This window comes from Taeniopygia guttata, chromosome 3 (assembly GCF_048771995.1).
Source record: "Taeniopygia guttata chromosome 3, bTaeGut7.mat, whole genome shotgun sequence".
NCBI lineage: Eukaryota > Metazoa > Chordata > Aves > Passeriformes > Estrildidae > Taeniopygia > Taeniopygia guttata.
In genome coordinates, this window is record NC_133027.1 from 62,318,259 (window position 1) to 62,342,796 (window position 24,538).

The window sequence follows — 24,538 nt, forward strand, 5'->3', positions numbered from 1 at the left end:
ACAATGAGGATAGTCAGCCTTTGTGAAAAACAAATTAAAGGCATCAGTGACCAGAGGAAAACAACTTCTGAGCCTTAAGAAGATAACAGGGACTTGCAAATTTGCATGGATTTGAACAAACTGTAATATTTTCTTACCAGCTTACATTTACACAACCCCACATATGAGATTAGACCTGAACAAATCTGGCTTCAGTGCCTTTCTGCCTTTCCACCTAACTTTTGTTTTAGCTCTTGTTTGGTCTTTCATTTAGCTTCTTCCACCCATCCCAAAGTCCCCTTCTCCTTGAACTACGCAAATTTAATATTGTGTCTGTGAGAACACTTATTAAAGCTATGCAGACACATGGTGACTTGTTCCTAAACAGAAGCATACAGTGGTGTAAGACACTGGAAACAGTAATAGTGGCAGCAGAGAACTGGATGCAAAGTAATTTATTCAGCTTTCTGTTAGTTGGAAGCCTGGCCATATCCCAGAGTTACTGGTAAAAACTGTCAGGACTGCAGCAAACTAATTTATTATTTCCCTGCTACCAAAAGGAAGATCCTCCTCCACTCACATCTTTCTTTTCTCTCTATTTCAAGCCTTATGGTGCTATAATTAATATCTGAAATGCTCTGGAAATTGGCTTAGCTATTTTAAAGGGCAGAACATTAACCTAGACAAAACACATAGGTACTTTTTTGCTGTTTTAGTGAGTTAAATGAGATCAAGGTAAGATGCATGTTGGAACATGTACAACAGAGTGCTAGTCCATGTGATCAGGAGCTATATCAGGGGTGTAAAAGATCAGAACAGGGGTTGCAGAGGGAGATGGAAGCAAGTTAGTTCAGTTCAGCTACAGGTGAAATCCTATAGCGCACTCAGGTGCTCTCATCCTCAGTTATTGTGGCACAGTTTAATTTGGGAAAAAATAACAGGCTGTTGCAGTCATTGAAGTCAGTAATTAAAAAGTATAGGAAATCTTGCAGAGAGACTTGGGTTTCTTGACTAGAGAAAGCAGCTTTTCCAGACAATATGGCTTCTCAATAAAACCTGGTACTGTGCTGATAAATGTTTTTGATCACAAGTGTCTAAAGTTAGTACTCTGTATCTTATCTAGATAAGTATCCTGGTTTGCAGAGGTATTTAATACACCCAGCTCTTGTGTACTGCAGTAAATAAACCTGGAGAAGCTCGTTCTGCCTCTGACTCTCTCACTGGAGCCAGTGTGTGTGCGTGTCTGAGAGCAGCAGGAACGAGGGATCAGCGTGTGCAGCACAAAGCTGCCTTTGTGCAGTCTGCTCCTTTATGCTGCTACCTCCTGTTCCAGTGTGGCTTGGCAGCAAGAGGCGATTATGATCCAGTGGTGGCCCTTTGGTGAATGTAAAATGAATTACTGGTTGTAGTTTTACTTGCAGTGAAAAATTGCCCTTGGCACTACAGAGAGTGTCAGTCTTAATGATATTTGGGTAGAGAAGCCAAAAGAGGAATAGATATGAAAACTGAACATTTGTGTTTTCTCACACAATAAACTGTTCTATGACCTGTTCCTTGTAAGAGAGTGTGAAGCAAGGCTGGTGTTTCTGCCTCTACTGCTGGTCAAGGCACTCAGATTGTATCTATTCCATTAGAACTCTCAATTCCAGTCTCTTTTATGATCTCTGATTTCATTGTGTGCGCTAAAAACCTGATTTCATTTACAGAGATGGCTTAATTGAGCCTGCCTTTGAATGGGTCACATGGTGCCTTAATGGTGTACACAGAGTACAGTAAACATCTGAGGACTGATTGCTGCTAAGAACAAAACTAACCCAGAGTGTCTTTAAAAATCACACTTGAGTGCCATTGTTTTTGAATACCATAATGTCGCATTGTCTGCTGTCTGAGGTTCCTCCACAGAGGTTCATGTTGTGAGAGAAATGTTTATTTCTTCTGTATGAATTAAACATATGATAGCTATTTCATGTGCTACTTATAAATTTTTAATTCTTCATGAGAGTCTATCTGGGATTGACAACAAAGTATCTGCAGTTAAGCCTGCTCATATTCAACTTCATATGGATGTGTGCTGCCCTTCCCTTTAAGCAAAATTCTGAGTGTACACTGAGGAATAAGAGTGAAAAGTGGGGCATCAGATGTTCAATCATCCCGTAAATTTATTTGCCGATAAACTAAATGTTACTGAAGTGCTAATTCAACAAGGTGCTTAAGTATGGACATAAGCTTATCCATATGAGTAATGTTATTGAAGTCAATGAGGGCTATTCAGGTTCTTAAAATTATATGTTGTTTGGGACCAGAGTATGTAATATCCCTCCTTTCATCCATAATTTGGGATACATTTCTAAATATTTTCCAATATGATCTTCTTTCTGCTTTTCATTGTCATGTTGCTTTATGGTGTTATAAGTTTTCCTTTATCTTGAACCAAACCAAACTGGTTTACAAATCAAACTATACATAGGGACTGTGGTAGCTGATTCTGAGAGGAAACTATATTTTATGGCTTACCATTCCTTGCAGCAGCTATAATGATAGGCATCAAGGAGTATAATTTCCAGTTGAAACAGCATGAAAGATTTAAGCAGGCAAAATATAATTATATACAATATAACAACCACTTGTCTTCCCAGCTGTTTCTTGCTGTTTCATACTCTTAGGAGATCAATGCTAAAGGTACAGGATGACAATTTGAAAGCTACAGAATTAGTCTATAAATCTATAGGACTGCTTGAAATGTTTGTTATAGTGACTTATCTCTTTATTTTATCTTCAGAAATATCAAAGTCCCAGAATGATATGGCTGACAGATGTGTCCTAACCACAGATTATGGGAAGAATGTGGAAAGAAGAAAGCAAAGAAGGAGCCAGTCTGACACTGCAATCAACATTGCAAGCAGGGTATTCATGTTATTATGCACAGTCTCTTAACTGTAAGAGCTGTATCAGAGTAAAATACATTTGTGAGAGCAATCATGTGCACATTGGAGTTTTTATTTTATTTTATGAATAGGTTGTAGCTGATGTTCACTGACTGTGGTCAGAACTCTGATTTTTCACAAGGTTTTTGACAGATTTTGCACAATTGATATCAGCCCAGAGTTGAAGTGTTAGACTGAGATTTTTACAAAATGAGGGGAAGGATGTTGAGGATGGGACATTTTGCTCTCAGGTGCTCACAGGTTCTCTTGAAGTTGAATTGATACCTGCTATACGTGGTTGTTGGGCTACAGGGAGGTGCTCTGTCTTGTCTTCTTGCCCCTTTTGCTGCTGAACAGTACAAGCTATGACCATCCCAAACCCATCCTGATGTTTTCTGAGCATTTTTTAACTTGGCAGGGAGAAAGCATGGCTGTTAGTTGCTATGCAACCTCCCTTTTCCTTTTGCTTTGGTTACAGTCTCTAGCTTTGTGTTTTCTTGAGAGGTTTGAGAAAAATCCAGTCATCTGTTTTTCTATAAATTGTGCAGGGCTGAAGATGATCTCACATTTCTGCTTTAGAGTTACACTGAAGATTTTGTTTTGTACACTTTCAGCTCTGAAGTGACTGAACTCTGTCCATACTCAGTTTTCCACATTGTGGTTACTTACTGAATTGCCTTGTTAGTCTGAATGAGGTCAGTGTGGTTTGCTAAGTGCCTGGATTAGATGCTGAGAAAAGCCCTTGCTTTGGGCCAGATCTTGTGGCACACATTTCTCACAGCTCCCTTGTGCACTTTTTCGTTTTCCTCAGAAGTGTTAGGTGCTGATAAATGGAAGAGACAGGATGTCAAATTGCATGGACTGGGCAGTTTGAATAAGCCCAACAACATCTGAGAACTCTGTGAAATTAGTTCTGGTATTTTTGTATGCAATTAAATTATCAATAGAATTGGCAACAGTTATTGGTTGCCTGAGTGCTGCTTTCATTGTGGCAAGCCACACTTTGGTATTAGCTTTATTCCACAGGCAGAGCACTGCCCTTCTAATGCATTGAAAAACATCACAGTTGGAGGCAATGTGAATTCAGACTATGCTTCACTGCACGCTGATCACAAACAATCTGCCACGTTTAAAAGATGGATATGGATTCTTTGGCTTAAGAAATGAATTAGTAGGAGAATCCAAATTACTTGTGTGGATTTTTAATTGCCTGTTTAAAAATTTAGGACTTATGTCCACACTTTGCATTGCAGGTTTTGAAAAATAGATTTCAGTGTTTCTGTGCCAGAGCACCATTTCTCTGAGTCGTTTGAAGGAGTTGGACTATATTTAAGCTAAAATTTTAGCTTTGTGAGGAGTAATGTTGATTTTTTAAAATTGTGAATATCCTTAAACTTTGTTTTCCTTTAGAAAGGGTAGATGTAAACAGCTAGAACTAGAACCATGCCTTAAGTTATGGGATAGAACCTGTTTTAGATTACACTTGCCAAACAATTAATTATATTTATTAGAAGATATCATGTTGAAATCTTATGTGTTATGATTTCCACCCCAGAAAGAGCTTTTGTTTTCGGAGCATGAATCAGAGCAGTGGCTTTTCCCCCTAGAAACTGCAATTTTCTCAAAGGAATGACTGTGAAGTAGTAACTGTAACCACAAGTTTGAATGTGAAGTGTTTAAGACTGGGGCTTAAGCCTCAAGGACACTATCTGTTTCTTAAGTGAGTTTTCTAAATTTGTGATGCATGCAGAGCTTGATTCCTTTGGATTAAAGTTGAAAGAGATTATACTTAAACTCAGTATTAGTGAAAAAACTAAATCCAATGGCAAGAAATACCAGCCAGTGTAAAATCTGGATTTTGAGTACCTCTCATCTTTAGAATCCCTAAGTTTACTAAGGGAAGTGCAGTTATCCTGACTCACTGGAGGAACAAGCAGGCGTGTGCCACGTTTGGGAGCAGTTTGTGGTGCCTTGGTAGCTGTGGGATACCGCTCCTGTGGCAACAGGAGCAGACATTAGAGCTGGGCTGGGCTTGTGAGACCTGCTGCTGAGTTTAGCACTGGTAGTTGTGTTACCTTGTCAGTCTCTTACGTTCTGTACTGCACAATAGCAGAGTCATTCTGATCCAAGTAGAAGCTAAAATTCAGTGTGTAGTAGCTTGTTTTGGTTAGCAAGTGAAATTAGTTGTGTTTCAGGTTTTATAAAGCTGAAGATAGTTTCTCTGCTAGGAAATACTATTTTGAGTTTATTTGGGGTTTTTTTAGACTATATTCTGAATGCATTTTCTGTCTGTTTCCCTCTCACAAGGTGACTTAATTCTTGCATCTATTCTTAAGGCAGGGCACTTAATAGTCATCACAATTTCTGTGTGCTATAATAACAGCAGACTGATTAAGATTTTGCACAACCTGTTTTTTTCAGAAGTAATCTCACTGTATTATCTCACCTCTTGTCCTCATTCTCTAGTGCTGTCTGCTGCTGTGCAGGAGGGATTCTTTCACATTTCCTGTTTCATTTGTGGAAATAAATCCTAATCCTTGCTATTGATTGTCACACTATATTCTTTTTAGTCTTTCAGGTAATCGGTTACACAACTTTTTAAAATAAGTTATTTTCTTAGATCCTAACCATGTAAAATTTCTTACCTTGCTTTTTTCCTACCCATTGAGGTGTCAACATACTTTCCATAGATTGTATTATACCCAGGAAGTGGTGTGCCACAAACACCAATATTTTGAGCATATTTCCAGCCCTATGTGTTTGTCTTTCGGCACTTCATTCTGTTAGCTGTTGTTCTTGGTAACAGAGGTGGCTGAAGAGAAATATCAAGGGGTTTTGATTTATATTTATTTATACATATATATATATATATCTCAGAAATTATTGGAGCTTTCATGGGAAAATTGGAAAGATGAATGGACTTAGTCAAAGCAAAGTCAAGAACACCTTGGGAATTTGAACTTTTTCTATAAAAAAAGGGAAGGGAACTTGTCTATTTTCAAATCTCTTTCAACTTATGTTCATTCTTGCATAGGTGAATATGGACATGTGTCATGTGTATTGCAAAATGCAGTTTTTAATTTACTGGAGGCAAGATTATATTTTCTTCCAAAATTACTGTTTTGTTAAGGCCTAATAAGGAGTTCTATTAGTATATTGCTACTTTTGGTGTGTTATTAGTAGACTGCTGTTAGTAATTGCTGTTATTGTGACCCTTAGATTAGCTGGTGGTATGTTGATTTAAAAAAAATTATTAATATAATAAGTGTACTACTAACTGGGTTGAGAGAGTTATAAATGAGCATTTAAGTTGCTACATTATCTTTGAAGGTGTGCCACCTGCATGACCTTAATCAGAGTCAGTTGTAGGTATTTTCTGAGTTTTCTTCTGGTAACTTTCTTGAACCAGGGCATTTTTCTTAAATGAAAAAAAAATTACTTTCTGAATTTCTTACAGATAAAAAGTACACCCAGTCTGCAACACCTCATCGCTGGGGCCCAAAATGACAGTGAAACTCGGAGCAAAAGTAGTTGCAAGGAGGAAGAAGGCATAACAACCAGTCCCACAAGTGATACGGTTTTCTGTGATGGCAGAAAATATGTAAGTTAAAGGTGAAACACAACAGAAGAGATTTTAAAGGGAACAGATATAAAAGCTTGTGCAGAATATTGGTGTATTTTGGATTATATTACAAAATGGAGGAAGAATTGCTCTTGAGTTTGTATCTGATGAAAGACTGATGCCTTTGGCACGGTCCTCACAGTAACACTGTGAACCTTCTGAAGCATAAGGCAAATTAATAATGGATAATTGATGGGTATATCATCCACTGATCATGAATAATTGATAGAACAACTTCTGAATTTTGCAAATGCAGCTAACATCCTTCCCATTTGATTATTAGGATCAGGATTATGAATGTGGTACTTTCTCACCTAGTATCTGGCTTTTTCTCTTCAAGCTTCATTTACCAGAAGGGTTTTGTGAGTCTGCAAGAACTGTGGTATTGGAAATGTCAGTGGAAATTCACATGTCAGAATGCCAGTGTATGAAGAGGAAGCTAACAGTGATGGAAGCCAGGGGAGCAGTTCGTAGGCTTAGGGGATGACATTGAATCATCCTCTGTTGGATGGCATTTTGAATAGTGCAAATGAGAGAGAAGGCAGCTGGTTATAAATGAATTCAGCACAGTGCTTTAAAGTCTCTGTGATTAACTGTGGAAGCTAATTTCTATCTATTAGTGATGAGGTTAAGCAAGGTGAAATATCCAAAGAATTCATCACTGATCTTGTAAAGAAGGGAACTAGAATGACTTAGGGAATCAAAATTAAACCAGGCTGCTCACTTGACAGAGAAGCAGAAATACAAACAGTGACCTAGGTGCTCTCTTGTAGTTCATTGCACTGGGGAGTCAGAGGTGTTAAGCTGACAAATGGAAAACGGTTTTGTGTTACATTTGTGATTCCAATGACAACCATTTGAGCTGGGCTACAGAAAGATCAGTCTTGAAACTGAAATATTTTCTACTGTCTTAAAAAGGTGGAGGTCAAAATCCATTAAACTTCTCTTTATGTGTAATTGTTGGATGTTGAAGGCCAGTTCATAAAAAATGTATCTTCCAGAACATCAGATGGCTCATCAGAAGTACAATACGTTAAGTCATTGCTAAATTCCTGCTCACTGAACCTAAAGTGGTGACTTCCATATAGAATGTATGGGATGCCTGATCAGGTGGGAGACATATGTAGTGATAGTCAGTCCAAACATCATTAATCATGGCACCTATCCAGCCTTCCTAAATAGTGTTCTGTGGAATACAAATGAGGATCTTTCACAGAATTTTGTTTTGGGATATGTGGGCTTAGGACAAAACTCTGTTTGCATTCCATTGCCATAATGGATTTTGGTGGAAAATAAACATTTTCTGGTGTAGTGAATAAAAATATGTTAGTGAATGAAAGTGCAGAGCTGAACAAAGCTGCAAGTTTGAGTGATTAAACTGATACATTTCTTGTGAAGGGAGCAAGATTATTTGCAAAACAGTCCTTACCATTCTTTTGACTTCCTCAGTAAGCGCTCTGACCCTTCTTTTGACATGTGAGTGTGCTGGTGAGAGCTGAAAATAGAGAGTAGATGGACTTTTTAATCTAATAAATCCCTTGGTGTGAAATGAATATTTGGCATGTTGTACAAAGGAAGAAAAGCATCTCCACAGAAGAGAGATATGATCTCGCAAACACTGCTTCGCACTCGTAGTTGCTGGGTTGTGCAATGCAGAACTCCTTGGTCAACCAGTCCTGTGTGGGTTGGTGTTTATTTTCGGGGGGAGGAGTGATCTAAAACAGATATCTTGGCAATCTAGGGCAGTGTTGCTGAGAGACTGACCACAACAGTGGTGCCTTCGTGACAAATGCTGTGTAAAAGGTTTCTAGGGCTCACCTTAAAGAATATCATTATAAATGAATAGAGATCAAACTGTTCTGAGTTGATAATTTGTTACAGTGAAGGCAAAATAGCACCCTGGAGTTATGTGTCTGGGCTGGGCCACACAAAAGATTGGTCTCTTCCTGTTTTGCAGTGTCCTGCCTCCTCTCAATGCTAGACACAACTGCTCTTTATATATGTGGATGGACTTATATAAAGCATCCAAATCTTTGCCCCAAAGGTGGAAGTGAATGAAGGGAGAGCAAAGTGGCTGAGGTCACCTAGGGAACATCTTTATGCACCTACATACAACAGCTTAAAGTATTCATGTTTTAATCTCTCCTGAATGGTTTGCAATACAGACTACATAACTTTTATATGCAATTGGGACGTCTTGTAAAGTATTTACTGGATGTACAGGCCACTTTGGTATTTCCACTAATACATGGTAAAACCGAATGTCTTGGTAGTGTACTCTACTCTGAGCTATGTATTAAAAGCAGTCTAATTCAATGGGGTTTTTTAATGCTTTTAGATTTCAGAGGGTTTTTTTACTCCCTTTAAGAAAGTCCATTTTTCTCAGAGGAAGCAACATAGCAGTTTTATACTAAAACAGTTTCTAGATTCAGAAGTTACTTAAAGCATTTTCTCAGCCTCGAAAGTTTACTAAAAAGAAGAGGGCAAAGCAGTTATGATTTTCAGGGATACTATGGAAGCAATGGATTATTTTATACAGATTACCCTAAATTTCATTATTTGCAATAGCTTTACAGTGATATCTATAATGATACTGACTACTGAGGGAAATAAATGTTTTGTCCTGTTTGATCTGAAGCCACTTTTACCAGACATTTGTCTTTTCTTAGGGGAGCTTATATAGTCTTAGCAGCACTTGCACCGAGTCTGGCAATTTTGGCAAGGCTAACATCACAGGAGAAATAGAGTTTGCCTTAAAGTACAACTTCAGAGCTTGCATCTTGGAAATCTGCATCAAGGGATGCAAGAACCTGGCTTATGGAGAGGAGAAGAAGAAAAAATGTAACCCGTAAGTATTTGTGTAGAGAAGAAGAAACATAAGGAAAATATTGTGTTTTTTCCAATACTTATCTGTTTTCTGAGTGAAATGCCATACTGGCACCTTCAGAACATCCAACATGCACACCAACCCTTTGCACAGATACAGATACACACTGCAAGACAAATAGGTTTCATGCCAATTCTTATTCTATTATGACCATTTTCTGCTAGGAATTCAGTTTGCCTGCTTGTGAGCAGGCAGCTGGGTATGTGTGCTGCTGGTTGAGTACCTTTGGGCCTCAGGAATAGCTGTTCAGCTTTTAATTTTTAAGTTGTGGCTGAAACATGAGATGTCCTGTTTCTAAGTCATCTGCTGACCCATTGTGGGTCACTGGGTGGTTGCTATAGTACTTGGGTGCTTCCATCTTCTATGATAAAAGAAAACATTGCAGCTGCTACAACATATTTTAAAATCTAAAGCTGTTTAATAATTATGCACTGTTTTAAGAGAAAGAAGTTGATATTTTTGTGCATAAAATTGCCATAGAAAATTTTGGTTGGATTGTTAAGCCTTGGTGATTTCTCTGTTTATCACTTAAGAGTCCTCTCTGACCATGCAGGAACCACTGACACAAAATCACCAGGTAGAATCCCTGACTACCTGTTCTTGCCCCTGCTGTCTTGCCATGTTTCAGCATTTGAGTGCCCACATCAGAATCGTGGACTTGCATCACCTTCACTTAAAAGGACGATGGATTTTGTGCAGATCTTGCAGAGAATATTCATAAAGACAAGCTTGGTGATGAGCAGTGCTTTGCTGGAAGAGCAGCCTGTGGGGAGCACTTCAGAAGTGGGTCAAGGTTCTCTAAGTCCCTGGTACTTAAGCCAGGCAAACAGTTGCAGGAAGCCTGAAAGGCAATGTGGGAAGTGCTGTGTTGTAAACATTATCTTCTCCCTGGGTATATATTTATATACTTCTGTTACTTTCCAAGCCAGATGAAAAAGTACAGAACACTTATTTGACAGGCTTGCTGAAAAGCAGGCTTTTAACTGATGTTTAAAACCTGATTAATTATTTAGCTTATTTGCTGGTTTGAAGTCTGGCTGGCTATGTTTTAATTAAAATTATCTGGGCTCACAGAGCAAGAGGAGATAGATCTTCTAGTACCTGTGTATTTTAAAAACTGGGTTTACCTATGGATCAATCTGGAAAAAATAGGGAATATGTGCAAGTTCTGAATTTATGATATGAGATACAGCTGATTTTATTTGTCCAGTAAGTTAATCAAGAGATTATTTTAAAATTCATTTAAATCATATCTGAAATATGTTTAAGTACAGTTTAAAAATGTTTTGTATTATGCAAACAGCTGCTCCTTTCCCTGACAAGCTGGCAGCACTCTCTATTCCTGAAATTCTTTGGTTTTGAAGCCATAACACAAATACAGCCCACTGAACTGATATTAAGGGAAATATTTAAGTATTAGTGTTCACTTGACCTACACTTGAGAAACTTTGGGTATGAATCATTGGTGCTTGATATTGGTCCAACTCAGCTTCCAGGAATTTTTTTGGCTAGTTTTTCTTGAATCAGTGTTAGGGCAATCTTGAGCCCTTGAGGCAATCTCCCATTTTCGTTTAGTGGCTGTCAGAATAATTAGCATTTGTAAGACCTGTGAGTTATTCTGTATTATTTACCTGATGTTGTGAAGGTGAGATTTTCTTCATGAATGTTGGGAGACAAGTAGCAGTGATTCTAAAGTTGATTTGGTTTATATTTTTTTCTTTGAGCACATAATATGCTGTTTGTTTTTGTCATGAAACTGTCACTACAACTGACAAGGTGGCTTCTTTAAGAGGCCGATTTATCAGAGGCAAAGAGTATGACAAAGGATTCCTATTCAGGTCTTAATCCCTTCTCAAGTACAATGGAATTGAAACACATTAGCTGAATGGTACACGAGGATCCTTTTAGTCTACCTACTTTTGTTGAGAAAGCACATAAATAATATTTTGCCATTTTATTGCTTGGGAACTTACAAAGTCAATTAAGTTGTTTAAGGATTAAGAAAAATCTCATCTCATCTAATTGTTTTTTTCATTTGATCCTCCCTGCTCCTTCTGATCACTTTCCATGTATCTTTATCTCCAAGGTATGTGAAGGTTTATTTACTTCCTGATAAATCTCCTTGGAGTAAGAGGAAGACAGCTGTCAAAAAGGGCACAGTGGATCCAGAGTTTGATGAGACTTTGAAGGTATGGTTTGCAATCCCATGCTGCTAAGTGTGCATTTCCATGGTACAGTCCTGCAGGCTCTGAACTGACCTGATGGGGTAAATTTAGGAGTCACTGAAAACAATAATTTTAAAAATCATGGTTCTTCAGTCTAGATAATAGTCTAAAAAAGAGAGAGTTGCTTTTGGAGCTGCAACAGTAAATTGCAAACCATTAGAGAAGTCTGCCTTTGTCCAATAAAGTACTTTTAGTGAATACCAGTATTGATCTGACTTACCATTTGGCAAAAGCAAAGTGTCTTCCATAGATGCTTTTTCTTGTACATTCAGAAACTGGGTGTACTGGAGAACAGCTGGAATTTTACACAAATATCCCTTTCAAGCGATATGCCTTTGGTCAATGCCACTCGAAGTGTCTCTCTACAGTTAACTGTGTGCCAGCTGAAATACACCATCTCTAAAACAGTGTCTCCTTCCTTTTCCCTCTGCAACTGATGCCAGACTGTTTCTTTGTACTGTCTAATTTCAAGCATCAATAATCCCAGCAGAGAAGAGTAGTTATGATTTCAACTTAATGCCTTTCAGTATTGCTTCTTGCATCCTTGTAAGAATTGTGTATAGGAAACAGGTTCACAGACACTTCATGAAATATGAAGCTGAGTACTGTCAGCTGGGAGAGCCTGCCTTAGTTTGGTTGTTCCCAGCTTTCCCAGCTCCACTTCTGTACTCAGATCACTGCAAACTATTTTTTGTGTGTGTGTTTTGGCAAGCTGCAGTAGGATATAAGATTATGTAAGGATATAAAGATAAGGATATAAGATTCAGTAATATATTGTCTTGGAAGAGATATGACACAGAGTTAGTGGAGAGGCAAACTTGTGTTGCTTCTTGAACTACACAAAAGTTTCAGTGTTACCCCCAATTCCTGGTGTGTATGAACATCAAGGATAAACACTGAGTCAAACAAGCAAAATATTTGTAAAGACAATAGTTAAAGTTTGATAATAACACAAAAGGATTTTTGTAATATATGTGATTCTTATACAGCCCAAAGCCTGTCTGTAGGGTTTAAATTGGCAGAAAAGATGGCCAGAAGTTGAAATCACTGGTCCTAATTTTGTAGTCCTTTTTCAATGCTAGTCATACAAAAGTGATTAAGGAGAGTGAGAGCCATGCCTGAGCTGGCTGCATAAACTCTAAAGGTGTTAACTTGGAAATATTTTTAAATAGTTTTATTATTAGTTTATCCAGAGTAGCAAGAATGGTCAAAAGTGCATAGCACTATTGCAGGTGAGCTCCATCATGACACTGAGATACAACTGGGTGGGATTCAGCTGCAGGTTAAGGCACCTGCATTTGGAGGTAGCTGCAAGTGTGAGAGCTGTGTAAGTGCTCTTGGGAGTCACTGGAGCCCAGGGTGACTCAGGGTGATGAGCCACAGAGCCCACACCCAGCTTGTGATTCAGCAGCCTAAATATGGGTACTGATTTCCTTGCCTGTGCCATTGCCTCCAGCTTTCCATGAAGGTCACCTGTGGGCTGGGTTTGCCAGTCTCAGGGGCTGTGTTAGATACCCAGCAATGTCTCAGAGGGCTGTAACTATGTTTGGAGAGTGGATCAAGGCTTTAATTAGTCATCAGCTGAATTACTTCCTTGCCCCTGATGACTGCATTAAGTAGGTATCCACTGACCAGAATGGGACTTTAAGAACCATCATTAGGTGTCTTCTTCTTGAACTGGCTTCCAGAGCAGCCACATTCTGCTGGGAGTGTAAACAGAAAAAAAAAATTATATATAAATGTATATATGTATATAAACAAAACATACAAAAAAACCCCCAAAAACCAAAACAAAAAACCCCTTCCAAACAAGCCCAAACCCCACAACCCCCAAGACCTCCCCACGCAAAAAAACCCCAAAAAACACCAAAAAAACCCAAAAGCAACAAAAATCAAGAACAAACCCCAAACCCCCAGCAAAAATGGTCAAGAGTTATTTAAAGTTCTGAATTTATAATCAAAAAGTTTAGCAAGGCAAGTCAAGGTATTCCTGGAATGTTGTTTCCCATTTGAATGAGCATTATTCAGCATGTATAATATATAAGTAGTTGTTTGATTTTTTTAAGATTGCAAAGCACAGTCAGACAACATGGTTCTGTCTGCATCCAGAGGCCTTCAGTCATGCTGTGGCTGGACTTCCTGGGAGCAGGTCATAGTGTGGGCCTGCATTCATCCTGTGCATTGCTCTGTAAATGCTGTTTATCTTTCTAGTACAAGATTGAACACCCCCAGCTGAGAAGTCGGCAACTTCAGATCTCTGTGTGGCATGCAGGAGCTCTCAAATACAGGGTGTTTTTGGGAGAAGTGGTGATTCCCCTGGCAGCATGGAATTTTGAAGAGGACTCAATGCAGTTTGACTGGTACCCACTCAAACCCAAGGTGATTCTAAGTTTTTGTGCTTAATTGTACCTTAAAAGCAAGATGTAGTGAAGAAAGATCACCCCTTTGAGATCACTGAGGGAAAGATGCTGGCAATCTAGCCTATTAGCAAGATGGTTGGAAACACAAATAAGCTGTGAGAATGATTGCAGTAATGTCCCTTCTGTATGTCCCTTTCTTCAGCTTGAGAAGCCTGAAGGTGATCTTACCCAGTACAGTGCTGAGCTCCTCGTGTCTACAAGGCTGTTGGTACCAGCCCAGTATCAGAACCTCCAGTTTGAAGGTATAAAATGTTTTGGCATCCATGAGTGCTTAACAGTTGTTCTCAATGATCTGAGAGGTATTTTCCAACATAAATGATTCTATGACTCTGTGAATTCCTGAGCTAGAAAATAATTGAGATCAATGAAGGACTGTGAAGATCAATGAAGGCAAAGTGTCCATGTAATATTCCTGTATGGATTTTTTAACAGCTACAGAAAATGGTGCTTTGTGGTGTTTTGTGTCTTAGATTATTTAAATCAAAACATTTTCAAGCTTTGTATATTTGTTCTTTATAATGCCATGAAAGTTGTACATTATAATGGCAGCAGTATGTTGCATCCAGCTGTCTTCCAAACTTGTGCCTGTCATGATGTTACCAGTAGAAGTTATTCTGGAGGTGAAACAGCAGTTCTGCTGTCCAAGGCAGAGACTGCCACTTTGGGGAAAACTTGGAAGGGAAGTATCTGCAAGGATACCAGACTAGCACCTTTGGCTTCCTCCAGTGGTCTCTTCTTAGGGAGATTGTTTCACTTACAAGGTGCTAAGTTCGAAGTGTATAGTCAGGATTCAGTTTCTAGTAATGAAAACTTGTAAGGTACACTAAGTATTGCTGTAGTATGTCAGAGCAAGCACCTGCTGCTGGAGTGAAATAAACACTTTGGAAGGGAGGGATAGGAAAACCTCCTTTTCCTCACCTGCCTAGACCTTAGTGAGCTCTAGTAGTGCTCTCTGTGTCAGGACCACAGCAGCAGGTAGAGACCAATGGGAAGCTCTAATTAACTGTTTTGGTTTTTCTGTTTCTTTTCCTTTTCCAACTGACCTCAAATTTACCAACTTTGTATCTTCTGGTTTTCCTCCTGTGTTTTGGGTCTCTGCTCTGTGCTTTGAGCTGGGAGCAGAGCAGTATCACACCATGGGTTTGGCTCTCTCTACTGCTTCTGACTGTTCCAGAGAAATGCTTCTGTGTGTACTGCCCTGTATTTGCTTCTCACAAACACAACAGAAAGCTTTGTCTTTGGAACAGGGATCACAAAGCAGCCTGCTACTCACTTCTTGGTTTGCTTTGTGTGTGAATCATTCACTGTACAAACATTCAAATCTTTGAAATGTTCCTAGTCCAGCCTTATGGCTCCTTATCTCAGTAGTGCCACTTAGGCATTCCCCTACTTACTTTTAGCAGCATCTTAAGCTGTGAGCTGAACTAACTGGGCATTTCATGTGATAAGTGCTCCTTTTTCAGGAAACAAAGACCAAGGAGTTCTTAACTGCCAGCTTCAGGTTATGTTATTTGGGGCCAAGAACTTGCCCATGCTGAGATCTGCTGGAATGCTGAACTCCTTTGTTAAAGGGTATGTCTGAGACCGAATACTTCAAATAGAGACTGTCACATGTGTTCCATGCAAATGTACATATTAACATATTTTCAGCAGGAGACTGGCAGGGGAAAGTGGCATTGCCCACACTCTTAATCAGACTTCCTAGAAATGGTGACACTTGAGTGTCTGCAGAACAGCAGCAGTTTGCAGGGTAGTGATGGGTCCCACATACCCTATTGGTCCTGAATTCTAGATTTTAATTATGTCATTAGATGTAGAGTTCACTAGTTTAAGTGTGTGCTCTTGGATATTAGTGGAGGGAAAAAGGTGCAAATAAAGAGGCTGTTGTCACAGTTTCAGCTGTGCCTTTGCAGAATTAAGTGTTGGTCTGGATACATTAAAAACTTTTATCCTCTTCCTTCTTGACATATTGAAAGAGAAGGAAATGAATATTCTTCAGTGTGCTGAATGGCTTGTATGTGGGATTGTTTTACTTCCTTGCTGTCAGATGCCACTGGAAGTAGGGTAAACTTACATCTTGTAAAGCCATTTCACCTGTTGTGGCACCCACCTCTGGTGAAATGGGTAGGCATTTCATCTCCTGAAATTTAGATTTGAGGTACTATTGGGTAGCAGCATGTGGAGCAGACTCCTTCAGCAGCCAGGGACAGCTACAAGAGCCTATTTGCACCTGGACTAAAGGCTGGCAGGAAAAGGTGTGGGGCCCAGAATAAACACAAGAGCACCATGTTCTACCTTGCCCTAAGGCGGAACTTTTTTTCTTTTTAAGGCAAATCAATGGACTCCAGTTAAGCCCTCTAACCTCCATATGGTTATTGAAATGTTCTGCTTTGTGGTTGAGAAATCGGTAACCTTGCTGAACTCTTTTTTTTGGGGGTGGGGGGGAAGTTGTCTAATCCTTCCAGACCAAGCAGAGGTAAAGCAAAAGTCTCCTGTTTTGAAGAAAGAAGGCTGTCCACAGTGGAAACACTTGTTTATCTTTGATGGTGTGACCCCAGCTCAGCTACAGCAATCATGTCTACACCTGACTGTCTGGCACAAGTCAACTTTCAGCTCAAGTGATCAGTTCCTAGGAGGAGCCAAGCTTGGTGCAAGTAAGTTCTATCACTGAAAGTTGAATGTAATTTAGGGAAAAGTGCATTTAGTTTACATTCCAGGCAATAATAAATTATAATGTGCTATTTATTGCCTGCTTTCACATGCCTACACATGCAGTTCTGCCTCTGTCCTAAGCCAACATTCAGTTTTGAGCTCTGATCATGCAAGAACTGATACAGGTGCTTCTGTACAGGTCTGTGGGGAAGATCAAGGTTGTCAGTGCAAATTTTCAGGAAAGCTCTTTGTTAGCATGGTAATTTTTATGGGTCAGAGCCATGCTAAGACAAGCACAGAAACGGTGTGGTTATAACTCACATAGAGCTCTATATATTTTTAAAGACTTATTCCTTTAGTTGTTTTCTATGAATTGGATTATTTTAAATAACTTCTCATCTAAAGGAAACAGGAGAACTAGTAATCTCATAGACTCCAACCTTGCTTATGTCTGTGCTCATTACTTTAGATCTGCATATCAATCCAATAAATGAAATACTGGAGGTGAAACTTGCTCCGAAGAGGCTGTTGGACATTTGAAATTTTGGGCTCTGTTCTAACATAAGAGTGACCTTTCTTTTTCAGGGTTGAGCAATGTCTGAGAAACCCTCTGCTCACTAAACAGGCCCTGTTCCACTGGTAGTTGAGCAGGGAAGCATTGAACCTTCAAGGCTGCTCAAAAGTCTCCCACCCTTGTTCTCCTAGTGAGTTAAGTGCCCTGGGTTTCAGTATTTGAGAGGAAAGGGTCAAATTTTGTTTTGGTATCAGCATGCAGTTTACAGGAGCATTATCACTAGTGGTAACTCAAGTCATGCAGGCTTCCTCTTGAAGTTGTTTTTCTTATCCTAGCCAGCATTTGCCTTTCTGCTAGAGCAGGGACTATCTGCTTGTAAGTGATCCAAGTCCTAAACATGGAATGAACTGAAGCAGGAGGCTTAGTGCCATTCTGCTATTATGAGCATGCACGCTTGCTCTCCTGCTTTTAGTCATACAGCCAAAAACTTTTTCTTTGCTGCAGGTTGTACTCTTCAGAAAGTGCTCCCAGTTTAACAGGATGTGAATAATAGTTCAAAGTATAAATACCATTTATCGAAATTAGTGCCTCAGGAGCTACAGAGCAGCTGAAATTACTGTAGAAGTGGTGAAAGGGTTGGCCAGAAGTTGGGTAAGGCCAAGTGAAAAGTAACTTTGATCTTTCCTTTTGCTTTCTTGCAGAGGAATTCTTTGGCCCTATGGACCTTGCTTCTCAGGGAGTGCTCCAATGGCAGGAAGTGCTTCACAACCCAAACACATGGATGGACTTCACACTTGTACTGCATTCAAATAAGGAAAACTTTAAATCATGAGAGATATCAACAACCTTTCCTTTCTCATGTCCGATGTTTTAAACAGAAGTGGTACATATGCGTCAGGTCTGGGAAAGGTACACTGTAATAGCACCTATTCCAGTTTTTTTTGAGAATACAATAATGTGTTTGAATGTGTGTGACATTCTGAATGTTTCATTTCTTCAACAGTTAAGGCTTTAGCCTGTATCTCTAGTTGGAGGATAATATTTTTTGTTCAGGAGTGACAGTGTCAGTTTGAGATGCATTATGCTGTCAAAGCAACAGGAGCCAGACTATGTGCAGCTTTCCATTTCCAGGTCTACCAGAACTGTTAGTATTTAATTTAAGTCACAACTAGGACTACTTCTGTAAAAATAACTGTTACAACAAGAAAGTTACACTGCTTCACTCTTGCGTTGATGTTTTTGCTGCAGAATGCAAAACCAGCTTATCTTTGCTTGCTGCAAATGGGTGATGCTAATGCCTCTGTGCTTCTGCATTAACTACGCTGCCACTTTATTTCACATGATCCTAAAAAGCTTTGGCCTGTGGCCATGTCTCTTCAAATGTGTGCTACAGCATGGTCCTTAGAAAGTTAAATGTATAAATTCCCTGTCAGTAGCAGGATGGGACTACAGCCAGTGGAATAAGGGTGGGTGTAACAAGTCCCTTCTTATCAGCTGCCACTGTAAGACACAATTAACAACTCTGATCCATAGGGTGTATAGCACATGACAAAAGTTTAGCTAAGTTTATCATTTCTTCAAGCTTAGGGCCAAACTCGTGTGTCAGTTTGCCTTGCCTTGGATGTAGCTTTACAGTCAGCAGAAACTTCTTGTGTATAACTGTAACTTGTGTTGCTGTGTTATACTTTTAGTCCTTACTTTAAGTATTCCCCCTTCTTCCTTTCTAGGTCAGTGTGGCTTTTAAGGATTTGAGATTTAAAAACATGGGGATTCATAAGTTAAGTTCAGGAACTAAAAGAGCAGTAGCACAACTTACTCAAAATACACCCCACACAAGAAACACTTCACTCCATTGCCTTTGTTACTTTGCAGATCTTTTATTTAAATGGCTGCTGCTGCAAATAAAAAAAACCCCACACAAGATTCAACTCAAGTATAACGCAGCACAGATATTGTAAATGAAGAGGTGACAACATACTGTATCTCACTTTCTAACAGATTTTCAAGGAAAAAAGGGGAGAGTGGGGGAAGGATGGTCACAGAAATGCTCTCTACTAGAGAGAATACAACTGTGATATAAACAAGCAGTCCCTTCATCTTTGGAGTCTGAAACTTTAAATCAAACATTTAAAAAAATTAGAGAATTTGTTAGAAAAATAGGTGCAGTAAAATTGTATATATTGGATCATGTGTACATATAACAGTTTTCATTAAGTAAAAAAATGATCTTTACAAATAATGCTTTATAGTAAATAATCAGCTGCACTGTATCAGACTACAATCTTGCTTAGGCATTTTTACAGATGCAAGTCTTATTAAATCTGAAAAGTAACAAAATATACAGAGCAAAACTATTTCCCTTTAACTAGTACTGCAATTCACATATTGCATGTTTTATATATATATTTATAAATACTACACTACAACTGATCAGTAATGAAGCTGGAATGCAAACACAGTGGTGTCTTAGATTCCAGGAGTATTTGCTACTTGTTACATGAAGAGGGTATCAGTGTCCCTATGCCACTTCTGAGCCATCACTGCACCATTTCTCCAGTTGAGAACAGCAACTAGAAAATATCTAATTTCTACACAAAGTAGTTCTGAGGTGTTGTCAGTTCTTTTGTGTGGGGGGGCAGGGAAGGGGGAACATGGGCATCAAGACCAAGAAAAAACCAGGATCTACAAGCACCTGTGTGTGGATGTACAACACAAGTACAGGTGCTTGAAAATCCTGAGTTCCAAAACCTGTCTTCTCAGCTGTTACACTTTACACTGTAGCTAATAATACAAAGACATATGGCACAAAATTCACCCACAGATGTTTATCTTTTAGACCACGCTGAATCCAGCACCTGCACAGGACACACATCTTTAAATAGAAGCACTGCCTGTTAAAATTTGTCTTGCTTAAAGAGAGATTTGACATAAGGCCTTTTGGCACCAAGTAAAGGCATGAGCAAGTTACCAGAATCTGTGATACAATAAGATTTAAACTATACCAAATTTCACGGAAGGTTCAGAATAAAAGGGAGATTCAAACACCTCTGGGTTTAGAGAACATTGGTTAAGAGTCATACAGTGACCCCACCTCAGAGGAAAAAAAAAAAAAAAAAAAACGAATACAACAAAAACCCCTAAACAAGAACACAGCACTAAGATCTGCCTTTCCCACAGTCCTGTCTTCTTCTTACAAGCATCTTTACATTGCCTCAAACTCATCAATTCTCTGCTTGGTGTTGCCTTGCCGGATCTGCCGCAGCGTCTTGTACTTGTCCCGTCCCTGGCGCATGTTCTCCGAGTGGATGATATCGTTTTGGGTCCGCTTGTCCTCGTGTCGAGCCTGGGCCAGCTCATCTGTCAGTGCCTGCAGTACAAAGAACAATACAGGTTATTGCGAGACACTCTCAGCTCCTGTCGTGTTCTTTGGGGACAGCTGACAGTTAAAGGACCTGTTGTCCAGGACTGATTGTTTCAATTCCTCTGCCTCCGCCAAGCAGTGCCTTACCCTCAGCTGGCTCTGCACTCGTGCGTTCTTCTCTGCCTCAGTAATGCGCTTCTCCTCGTTGCGGTCATTCCTGATGCCCTCGCTGGAGAACTCGGCGCTGTAGGCAGAGTACTCAGAGCCCTCATCTTGCAAGTTGTCATGGACGTGGTAATTCACTGGCTCATAGACAGGGGGTGGGGGTGGAGGTGGAGCAGTCATTACCAGGTGTAACTCCTCCTTGGTCTTTACCAGATCCTCCTGTGCTTCCCTGGCCTTTGGGAAAAAAGTGAAAAACATTTAAAATGCATTTCTTGCTTTGAATCAGCTTAAAGAACACTTAAATGCTTATAGGTTTGGGTTTTGTTTTTTTTTTCCCATCTACTATGAAAAGCAAGAGAGAATTAAATGTCTGCAACTGATGGTACTCCATTATTAGAGATTTTCTTTTTTTTTTTTGCTAGGGATGCCATCCTCATCATCAGTGTAATGTGCAGGGGGTCTGAACAAAGAATATTCTTTCAATAAGGCAACCCAGGAAAACCTTCTATGGAAAGCTACAGTTATCATAATTCTGTTCTCTATTTGAAGAGCTGTAGGCCAAAGACACACCGGTTCCAGAGAGTAAGAATTTGGGAATATAATTTGGCATTTTTAGTGCAATTACACACCAGGCAGTCACCTTCCCTGCTGCTGCAGTAGTTCTGCCCTCCCATGTGTCTTACAGTGCACTGAGAGCACCAGCACTCTGAGCCTTGTGTGCCTTTATTGGAGCAGTTTATTAAACTCTCCTGCTCCAGGTACCAGGAAGCCACCGACAACAGCACATGCTCCTAAAAACAGATACCTGCAGTGTGGCTGCATTTGCAGCATCTGCTCTTGACTGATGTAATGTTTTCAGAAATTATATCATGGATTACATCCATAACTTATTCATGTGCCCCTTTCTCTCCAAGGTTCCAAGACAATGATCACATTTTTAAGTTTTATACAAGTTTTCATTCTGATTTTGATTGAAGGGTTGTTGGAAGAAAGGTGTGTTTGCAGATGTATTGCACATTCAAGTTTGCACATTACAAGTTTGGTCTTTTTCACTACTGTACAGATGTTTGAGAAGTCACACCAGGCTAAGAACCACAGTATGCACTGCTTAAGCACAGAACTTTAGAGCAACTTGTAAAGCAGATACTCACTCTGATTTGCCACTCTTCAACCTCACTCTCTTTACGCTTCCTTGCCTCTTCAAGAAGTGCTATCTTGGCTGTATACTCTGCAAGCTCTGTAGCCTGTTGAATAATAAAATGGGAATTACAAGGACTCTTAGAAAAAACACCAACCCAATAAAAAAAACCAAACACAAAAAAATACTGTTAACTCTAATAAGATTCTGAATAGGAAACTAAGAACTAAAAATTAGATTGCTTATGATAGGAACGAGTGCCACAATGATGGCCCAGTACCTCACTGCATTATGTTTTCCCCTGGACATGATGGCTTTGTCTTACTCAAGGGCACAGTAATATGCTTGTGTATCTTGTTCTCAAAATGTATGAGTCTTACCAGCTGTTCCTGGCTCTTTATCTGGTCCAGAGTTTGTCTCTCCAGCTCTTCTTTGGCCTGCAGAGCTGCCAAACGGTCAGCTTCCAGGCGTTCTGCCTCCTCCTGGGCCCGTTTCCTCTCCTCCTCCAGCTGAATGGCTCTTTGGATCTGATCTGACAGTTCTGCAAAGAGACAGATCAATGTGGTTAGTCTACAAGTCTGGTCAAAGCTAAGGAACTTCAGTCTCCTAGGTAACCGCAGAAGTCATGACAGGACTTTACTCCAGCTTGGAATACTCACTTCACTGTGCTCCTCAAAGTAATTATTTGCATAATATACCAAGTAACTGGATTCAGAAGTAGTCAGATGCACATTGTAACTAAATCTTCTGCAAGATGTTTGCACTGAAGTCTGTAACATTGACATGACTCTGCTGCCATTAATTGACAGTTTGCTGCATGGACAGATGTCGCTGCCTCCAATGTGTTCTTCTGTGCATTGAAACAGAAGCTTCCATTTCACTGGAAAGATTTGTTCCCAAAATACTTTTTCTGTTGGGAGTTAGTAAAAAGTACTTGAGGGCTGGACTCTTGCTCACTGCTGGAAGAGGCTGCGCTACTTAAATCCTCCTGGCAACACAGGCAAGCAGAGTTCCTGCCCTTCAGTTGCCAAACAAAATCTGCAGATTTTATGCTACTTTCATACTTTGGATGCACATCTGTACATTTATCTGTATAGGCAGACAGACATTAGTAAGCCTTGCCAAGCGATCCCAGTGTCACCAGATTTAGGCAAGGCATGGGTAGCAACCCATACAACCCCTCTGTGGAGCACAATATGTGGTCTGGTCTGCCACGACAAATACTTTACCTTTCTCTGCTTTCTGAGTCTTCACTTCATACTCTTGTAGCCTCACCAGCAGTTCCTCCTTCTCCCTCAGCATTTGCTCTTTCTCCCTCTCAATTGTCTCTCTCCTCTTCTTTTCATCTTCTAGTTGTTTCCTGTTAGAAACATATTTCATGCTAGAAGCTCACTTTCAGACCCAAGCTACTGCCAGACAAGAAAGCTGGCTAGGAATCTCTCCAGGCAGCTCAATGGGAAAGTGGCTGCCACAAAACAGGAGCCAGAAGACAGAAATAGGCTATTCCTTCATCTCTTCAGAATTTTTGCTCTGTTTTGGATACCCCATTTCAAAAAAAGCATTTGTATTTTTGTTGGTTGCCACAGAAATTTAGAATACCAAATAGCTGCTAGACACAAAGAAAAACAGGACTTGTACTGCAAGGCAGAAGAGGTGTAACTTTGTTACTTCTGCCATATGGAAAGTAAAGGAGGTGTGAAAACAACAGCACGGAGGAAATGGAGATAAACAGCAAGGTTCATGAGAAAAGCATCATGATTTCTTCAATCATAAGCAACCTGTGCCAGTGGTAGAATTGCTATTCTTTTTTCCTCGCCTGTAGGATATCTCCCAGTTCCTTCTGTCTTTACAGCGTACACATACGTGCTCCCTGTGAAGGCTTCCCCTTACTCCCAACCATTCCATGGCCCAGTACATAGATCAGATGCCAACACTCCAGAGTCAGGAAAACCCTTCTCTAGGTGCACACCACCCCACCAGAACCTCTGTGCCTTTACTTGTACATTTTCTTGCAGCTCCTGAGGCTGCAGCCAGGACAGCTGACTGTGTGGGCACAGGGCCAAGCAGGAAGAGTAACACAGTCCCACTGCAGAACCCCCAGTTCCCTGCCCATACTCCAGAGCTCCAGGGCCACACGTGCTCATCCTGAGCCTGGGATAGCTCAGAGCATTGTGCCCGGGGATACAGCTGCTTGTTGAACCTTGGCACTTCGGTGTCACTGATTTCTGCCATGCCACATCAGCTGCCTGTATCCACACCCACCTTTCCAGTTGTTTCTGGTGCTTCTCCTCCCGGGCCTGGGCTTTCATCTGCTGCACCTCAATGGTGTCGGGCTTCCTGCGCCGCATGTACAGTTCATGGTTGCCCATGCAGAGCTGCAGAATCCTCTTGTTAATTCTCAGACGAGGGGCATAAAACACAAAGTCCTAGGAGAAAGACACCACAGTCAGTTTTTTCCAAACACTCTTTCTCCTCCCAGCTAACTGTAGACAGAACATCTTGTCACTAATTTAATTCTAATCCAGACATACATGCACGGCCATTTAAACACAGCAGTAGGGACTGCAAATATCATCTGAAGCCAAAACTATTGTGATTTATATTCTCCATTTAAAGTCTACATCGAATGTGCAAGTTACTCTTCTTTTAGA

The 24,538-nt window shown here is 40.1% G+C and overlaps 2 protein-coding genes across 2 annotated transcripts in view; one reads left to right on the forward strand and one right to left on the reverse strand.

Moving 5' to 3' along the window:
* The window catches only part of SYTL3 (synaptotagmin like 3), a 33,828-nt gene extending 15,635 nt beyond the window's left edge, over window positions 1-18,193 (forward strand). Inside the window, exons 8-16 of the mRNA XM_072926985.1 lie at window positions 2,759-2,883; window positions 6,361-6,504; window positions 9,195-9,373; window positions 11,499-11,601; window positions 13,849-14,016; window positions 14,200-14,299; window positions 15,521-15,629; window positions 16,506-16,711; window positions 17,925-18,193. Of these exons, the coding sequence (XP_072783086.1) occupies window positions 2,759-2,883; window positions 6,361-6,504; window positions 9,195-9,373; window positions 11,499-11,601; window positions 13,849-14,016; window positions 14,200-14,299; window positions 15,521-15,629; window positions 16,506-16,711; window positions 17,925-18,055 (1,265 nt within the window). The 3' untranslated portion in view covers window positions 18,056-18,193. The remainder of the gene's footprint in view (window positions 1-2,758; window positions 2,884-6,360; window positions 6,505-9,194; window positions 9,374-11,498; window positions 11,602-13,848; window positions 14,017-14,199; window positions 14,300-15,520; window positions 15,630-16,505; window positions 16,712-17,924) is intronic.
* An 882-nt stretch (window positions 18,194-19,075) lies between these two features.
* The window catches only part of EZR (ezrin), a 36,718-nt gene continuing 31,255 nt past the window's right edge, over window positions 19,076-24,538 (reverse strand). The window contains exons 8-13 of the mRNA XM_030269553.4: window positions 24,150-24,313; window positions 23,117-23,247; window positions 22,268-22,428; window positions 21,901-21,993; window positions 20,732-20,983; window positions 19,076-20,590 (exon numbers count right to left, since the gene is read on the reverse strand). Of these exons, the coding sequence (XP_030125413.1) occupies window positions 20,426-20,590; window positions 20,732-20,983; window positions 21,901-21,993; window positions 22,268-22,428; window positions 23,117-23,247; window positions 24,150-24,313 (966 nt within the window). The 3' untranslated portion in view covers window positions 19,076-20,425. The remainder of the gene's footprint in view (window positions 20,591-20,731; window positions 20,984-21,900; window positions 21,994-22,267; window positions 22,429-23,116; window positions 23,248-24,149; window positions 24,314-24,538) is intronic.